Raw genomic sequence first — 7,475 nt, 5'->3', positions numbered from 1 at the left:
AGCAGGAGACCGGCGCCACCTTGTAGTGGCGGGAGCGGCTCCCGACATCTCCCCCCTTTTTTATTAATTAAAGGCCATTTCAACCAGAAAAATTAACACACCATGAGGTCACCGATCAGCCTGCTGAGCCAACAGCATCAGCGATCAAGGAGTTTACACAGTGTAGGAGACCCTCTGCACCCTTAGCCCCGTGCAATGGGAACCCGAGCCCTGGGGAGTGCAGAGGTCTGTCCAGAACAGCATCCCGGTGCAATGGGAACCTGTGCCCTTCAGGGGTGCCATAAGTTCTAGACAGAGTCTCAACGGTTGAGCAAGTTAAGCCAAACTTGGGGGGATGCCCCCTGTTCCACAGCCAGCATAGCCTGCACCATGGCCACATTTTTAAGATGTTGTTGTCTCTTGAATCTGCAGAGCAACCAAAAACAGAGGAGCAGTCCTGCAAACAGGGTTACTCCAAACATTCCCACTCCAACCCACTCCTTAAAATAGGAGAGGGCGGAGGACACCCAATTAGACAATCCTTGAGTAATGGAAACGTCTAGGCGAGTGGAATTAATTTGAACAATTGCTAGGCGTAATTTTCTTATTGTCTCATCAAATTCGGCGGACCAATTAGATTGCAGCAAACGAGACAATTCTATGGATAAATTTGCAGCCCTAGTAAACCTGTTATATGGAACAGAAGTTACACAAATTCCTGGTAATGTAGTTTCACATCCCAACTGAGCCAGCTGCCACAAAATCTCTAGCTGTTCTTGAACCAAATCAATACGTTGATTAACTATCATTAATCCTCCTTTTAACTGATTGTTCATGGAAGCCTGTATATCTATCGCTTCACTAACTGATGCTGACAAATTATTGAGGGTATGAGCCGTGGCAACCTGGCCATTTAATGCTAAGGCTGATATAGTCAGGGAGGCTCCAACCGCCGCAGTGGCTATAATAGCCACTATTGCTGCGGTGATACCAAAATCACGCTTTTGACGAAATAGGGCCAAAGAACTACTAGTCCTCACTGGAATAGGCAGAAAACGGGGCATGCGGGCTACAGTAGCCAAGTCATACTCACTAGCATTCCAACACAGAGCATAAAAACATCCAGTATAATTACAAACTGTCCAGACAAATGGAGGCCAAACACAAACTGGGGTGGGCTCCACCGACTTTAGTCCTCCTAATTCCGTCGCGGATATGGATCCAGGTCTGACATTTGCAAGCAGAGTGGTAGTAGCTGTCGCTCCACCCAAAATGGTGACCATGGGTGAGAGATCTGTGCAACTGCCACCAACACCACACAGCAGCCAAATATTAAAGGGATTGGTGGGGTAATTCCAGGGACTCATTTCGGTGTAATTTCCATACCCTTCCAAGGGTGAAAAGGTAAAGAGTCCATTTTCGAGCAGATGCGCTCTGCGACTCTGACAGCCCGTCCATGGGAAAATAATTGAAGAGTCCGCATGCCGGCCAGTGCAGAAGGGGGCGTACTGAGGTTGGTGCTTTCGTTCATTGCTCCCATAAGATGAACCGTGCTGTGGCCACCATCCAAAAAGGACCGTAGCATTAGCTGAAGATGTACGATTCCTGATGGTCTCTTTTCCTAACTTGGCATAAGAAAAATTTCCTAGCTTTATACATGAGTCAGCATGAGTCTGGTTGGTTGTAAAACAAAGACTGCCGTTATTTGGCTGGGTGTTGTTGTCTGGTATAGGGGCTATGTCCTGAGACATTGGCAAATATGGTAGCCCAATGGAGTCATTGGTGGTAAAGAAACGGGGGAAGACTTGTGCATCATACATGACTGGCATTGGTCGTGGGAATATTGATAGGATCCCCCAGCGGATCTCCTGGGTCTCCACCTTCAGGTCCATCTGCACTCCGCTCAAGATCAGGATCAGGGTTAAGATCAGGCTCATCTTGCTTGACCACTCTGGTCAGCCGCGCTGGAACCCAAATCGGATTTTCTTGGTCCTGTGGGAAAACACAAACAGCTCCCCTGGATCTTATTAAAATAGGATCCGGTCCTTTCCATTGATTATCAAGCACATCTTTCCATTTTACCAGCTCATTTGAGGAGGCATGGTCAGCATGTCTGTCTGCAGCAGACCGCCCACACGAATCCAATTTCAAAAAATTTAAAGTAAATAAAGCAAGGGATATGGTTGCTTTCTGTCCCATTGTAATGGGGCAGAGTCCCCCCTTCTGTTTTTGCACATAAGTCTTTAAAACACCATTTGCCCGTTCTACCATGCCTTGCCCTTGTGGATTATAAGGCAATCCTGTTACATGATGAACTTTCATTTTTTGGCAGAACTGTTGAAAAACCTTAGATACATAAGCAGGGCCATTATCAGTTTTTAGCTGACGTGGCTTGCCCCAGGCTGCCCAGGCCTCCAGACAGTGGGTAATGACATGAGCCGTTTTTTCTCCTGACAGGGGAGTGGCATGAATCACTCCTGAGCATGTATCAACAGATACATGTACATATTTAAGTCTGCCAAAGGCAGGAACATGAGTAACATCCATCTGCCAAATATGTAATGGCTTAAGACCTCTGGGGTTGACTCCAATGTTGGGTGATGGCCGAAACTCCGCGCAACTGGCGCATTTTAAAACTATCTCCCGAGCTTCTGCGCGAGAGACGCCAAATCTCAGCCTGAGCGTATCAGCTGGAACATGATACAATTCATGAAAGGAGGTGGCATTTTTCACAGGATTTAATGCAAGACAAATTGCTCTGGTAGCCTTGTCTGCTAAATCATTAGCTCTTGTCATAGGTCCAGGCAACAAAGTATGAGCTCTCATATGCTGTATGAAGAAAGGATTTGCTCTATTCCTAATAATATGTTGTATCTCATCAAATAATATTGCCACAGTACTTTTAGAAGAAATCAATCCCACTGTCTCTAGAATTTTTACTGCTCCCACCACATAGTGTGAGTCAGAAACAATATTTAAGGGCTGAGAGAAGTTCCTTAGAACTTCAGCCACTACTGCACATTCAACCAATTGTGGGGAGGAAAACGAAAACTGCTTTTGAAATGATTGTCCACCCACAACATAACTCCCTATGCCAGTTTTTGAGCCATCAGTAAACACATCAATAGCCCCTACAATAGGTTGGCTTTGTGTAACTCTTGGAAAAATAAATGCATTAGTTAAAGAGAAGTGCAACAATGGATGTTTAGGATAATGATTATCTATATTACCAGTAAAGGTGCAGCGAAGAATTGCCCACACATCCAAAGTGGCACATAACACCCCTACTTGATGAGCGGTGTATGGCACAAAAATAGATGCTGGCTCACAGCCAAAATGAGTCAGGGCTGATTGAACACCCTTTAAGGCTATTTCTCCAACTTGAGTTGGGTAATGACTTAACACCTTTCCTGGAGATGTCTGAGAATGAATCCAAAGCAAAGGTCCCTGCTGCCATAGGACTGCGGTGGGTTGCTGTGGTGATGGGATAATGCATAAATGGAATGGACTGAAGGGGTCCAGCCGAGTTAAAGAGGCTTCCTTAAGCCTATCTTCCACCTTAGTTAATACTTCAGCAGCCTCCGCTGTAAGCTGCCTACTAGAGGTAATGGCTGAATCTCCTTCAAGGATGGCAAACAAAGGCCTAAGTTCAGAAGTAGTTAAATTCAAGTAAGGCCTTAGCCAATTAATATCGCCCAAAAGTTTTTGAAAATCATTAAGCGTGTTGAGCACATCTCTCCTAATGGTAATCTTTTGAGGTCTAATGCATCTAGGATAAATAGTTGAGCCAAGGAAATTACCGATCTCTCCCTCTTGTACCTTTTCAGGTGCTATATACAAACCCTTTTGTTTTAGGTTAGCGGACAACATCTCAAATGCCTGTTGCAGTAATGCTTGCTCAGCATGGCATAGCAAGATGTCATCCATATAATGACATACCTTAATAGCAGGGAACCGATTTCTAACTGGCTGAATAGCGTTGGCCACATAGAGTTGGCACATGGTTGGACTATTGGCCATTCCCTGAGGTAAGACCTTCCACTGATACCTCTTATCAGGTTGTTCATGATTTACACTAGGCAAGGTAAATGCAAACCTAACTCTATCCTGATCGTGTAAGGGAATAGAGAAGAAACAATCTTTAATATCTACCATTACCAAATTCCAGTTCGCAGGAAGGGTAGACAACAATGGTAGGCCTCTCTGAATTGGCCCCATAACCTGCATTTGTTTATTTATAGCTCTTAAATCATGCAACAATCTCCACTTTCCAGATTTTTTCTTAATGACAAAGATGGGAGTATTCCAAGGTGACTGTGAGCACTCAATATGGCCATGGCTGAGCTGCTCTTGAACTAGCTGCTCAGCTGCTGCAAGCTTTTCAGAGGTTAAAGGCCACTGAGGAACCCAAACTGGGTCCTCTGTAGTCCAGGGAACGGGAATCGCCTCCTCAGTGGCCCCTAGGAAAAACCCAGGCCTGTTCTATCTTTCTTTTCCGAGGTTGGGATAGGGCTAGTGCGTCCTTGCAGGCATTTACCCAGTCCTTTACCTGGAACACATCCCATGTTCTTCATTATTTGTTGACTTTGAGGAGAGTATTCATTAGTTAAGGTAAAATCCAATTGTTGTAACACATCCCTTCCCCATAAATTAATGGGAAGAGGTAGCACATAAGGAGCGAACATGCCCCTTTTTCCTTCCTCATTTTGCCAATGCAAAGTCTTCGCACTCTTTTGAGGAGCATTTTCATATCCCAACCCTTGTAGGGATTGAGATGATAGAATAAGAGGCCATCGCGACGGCCACCAAGTTTTAGAAATTATGCTGGTATCTGCTCCAGTGTCCAATAGACCTTGAAAAGTTTTCCCTTCTATTATCAAACTCATCATAGGGCGTTCTTGCATACCCAATGACAAGAACATATGCTGTCCTCCCGAGGAACCAAAGCCCTTTTCTCCTCGAGTAGTTTTATCACTTGGGAAGTTCTGATGTAAACTGGGTAAGATCAAAAGTTGGGCCACTCTGTCCCCAGGCGAGATGGCACTAATCCCTCTAGGGGAGGAACATAACATTTGAATTTGTCCTGTGAAATCTTGATCAATGACTCCTGGATGAACTTGCAATCCTTTTAAGGTGGCAGATGAGCGGCCAATTATCAGTCCCACTGAACCCTCTGGCAAGGGGCCTGCTAAATCTGAAGGTATAGGCTGACATCCCATTATAGGTGTCAATACTGCTCTGGTGGTGGCACGCAAGTCCAATCCTGCTGATCCGGAGGTTGCTCTCCGGATGGAGTCATCTTCACAAACCCTTTTGATTGGTAGGGTGTCTGCTGGATGGCCCCATACATTTGTCTTGGGCCCTGGGGTCGGGGGCCCCTGTTCCCGTTTTTTGGCTGCTCAGTAGAGCGCTCCGGAAGGGGCCTCCCCTGATTGTCCTTAACAGACCTGCATTCATTTGCCCAATGCTTTCCTTTTTTACACCTTGGGCACAACCCTGGCTGTTTGACAGGCTGAGCATTAGGGGTCGCAGTTGGCGCCCGACACTGCCTTTTCATATGACCCATCTTTCCACAATTAAAACACTTTGCATTTGCAGCCTTCTGAGCTGATAATACCGCAGCTGCGATGCCCTGATTAGACAGTGGACCTCCTATCTCTCTGCACGCTTTCATCCAAGCGTTTATTCCTTTTCCTTTCCAGGGAGTAATGGCATTCCTACACTCCTTGGTACATTGCTCAAAAATTAATTGCTCCACAAACGGTATTGCGCCCTCAGGGTCCTCAAATATTCTTCCTGCTGCTTCCATCATTCTAGCCACAAAGTCTGAAAAAGGCTCTGTAGCTCCTTGTATAATCTTTGTCAAATTTCCGGTAACCTGTCCCTTATTTGGTAAACTCCTCCAGGCACGAACAGCTGCCTTGTTGATCTGTTGGTACACCTCAGCAGGATACATTGACTGATTAACAACCCATTGACCTTGACCTGTAAGCATATCATAATTCCATTGAGGGTGCTGATTAGTTGCATTCTGCCTAGCCTGAGCCATGCATAATTCCTGATAAATTGCTCTCCAATCAAGATATTGACCCATAGAGAGACATGCCTTCACGGTATTATTCCAGTCAGCAGGAGTCATAGCATCAGCAGCTAGCCTCTCTACCAATGCCAAGGTAAAAGAGGCACTGATACCATACGTCTGTACTGCCTCCACCAATGTCTTCAGTTGTTTCAAATCTAGAGGAGCATATTGCCTCTGATTTTGAGCATCTTCCCATACAGGAAATGCTGCTTGTATCTTTCTAACTTCCTTTTCAGGAATGCGTGACGGCCTTCCTCCTGATCCTGTGTGTTTTTCCACTTCCTCATAGGGAGGAGCTGTTGTACTGCACTTAAAAGCTACAGGGCCACGCCTAGGTGAATAAGGCGGGACGGGGCCATATCTCTCTTCCTCATATTTTGCAGCTTCCTCATCTAACTCTGCCTGCTCAGCAGGGTCAAGACCCGACTCCTCAGAGTCAGATGACTCCTGCTCATCCTCCCCTTCAGAAGAAGATGATAGAGTGCAATTTTTGAACTCAGTGAGGAGCGGATATAATTTAGGTTTTTCATCCTCATCTTTTTTTTCTTGCGGGGTTGGTAAGAGTTGCAATCTTTTTGCCTTATCTTCAAGCTCCTCTTCCTTCTTTGCAAGTTGTGCTGCCCTTTTTTCTAACTTAGCTAGCTTGGTTAACACATCCTTGTTCTCATGACTTTTCTTTTCTTTTTTCTTAGAAGGCTTCTTCCTCTTATTAGCCTCTTTACCCTTTTCAGCTTCTGATACACTATCCTGATGGTCTGACAAGACCCGCTGGCCTTCCTTGATCTTTTCCTTGCACCTCTCATCCTTAATGCACGATTTGAACAATTTATACAGTGGCCATACCCCTGGTCTTAGGGTCCCCTGTTCCTTTTCTCGTGTCAGATCCCCACTTAGCTTGCTCCATGATCCTTCCGTAAGGGACCCGGAGAGAACGAACCAGGGAGCCACTCGATCTACTTCTTTGAGAAAGTTCTGCAACACCCGATCTGGGACCTTAAGCTCCTTCTGTTTCAACAGCGCCCGCGCTGCTTCTAGAAGCGGCTTATTCCATTGCTCCTTTATCTACAGGGGAGGGTGTGGCAACTCAGTTATCCACTTGAGGATTACAGCCAAATTATGCAGTGTCGCAAAAAGGACGAATACAAACCGTATCCCGTTTCCCACAATTAAGACACAGACAACAGAAAAGAACGAAAACGAGACTAACAACGAGAAACGGAATCACCCAGACCACAGAAATCATACCTTGCTGAAAAGTCTCCGGAGTTTCTCAGGTCACTGGCTTGGATCCTCTTTCCGACGAGCAGTCGGGGTCCTCAAAGCTGTCCCTCTACCCGGGTTCGGCGGCTTCCCGGGTTTCGGCACCACTTGTCGCGCGCAGCCTTCGCCGATAAGGATGACGCGGCAACCGAGG

General features: G+C 46.0%; 1 protein-coding gene across 1 annotated transcript; it reads right to left on the bottom strand.

Annotated features, from left to right (window-relative positions):
• Positions 1-56: 56 nt before the first annotated feature.
• On the bottom strand, positions 57-7,469 carry LOC129680325 (uncharacterized). Its single transcript, XM_055611924.1, has 2 exons — positions 7,307-7,469; positions 57-1,971 (listed from the first exon to the last, which is right to left on the bottom strand). The coding sequence occupies exon 2, from the start codon at positions 1,914-1,916 to the stop codon at positions 300-302; it is 1,617 nt and encodes a 538-aa protein (XP_055467899.1). The 5' UTR covers positions 1,917-1,971; positions 7,307-7,469; the 3' UTR covers positions 57-299.
• Positions 7,470-7,475: the final 6 nt, after the last annotated feature.

The sequence above is a fragment of the Psammomys obesus genome, unplaced genomic scaffold, assembly GCF_907164565.1.
Source record: "Psammomys obesus unplaced genomic scaffold, mPsaObe1.curated_primary_1811, whole genome shotgun sequence".
NCBI classification, from domain to species: Eukaryota; Metazoa; Chordata; class Mammalia; order Rodentia; family Muridae; genus Psammomys; species Psammomys obesus.
This window is presented reverse-complemented; position numbering and strand designations above follow the sequence as displayed.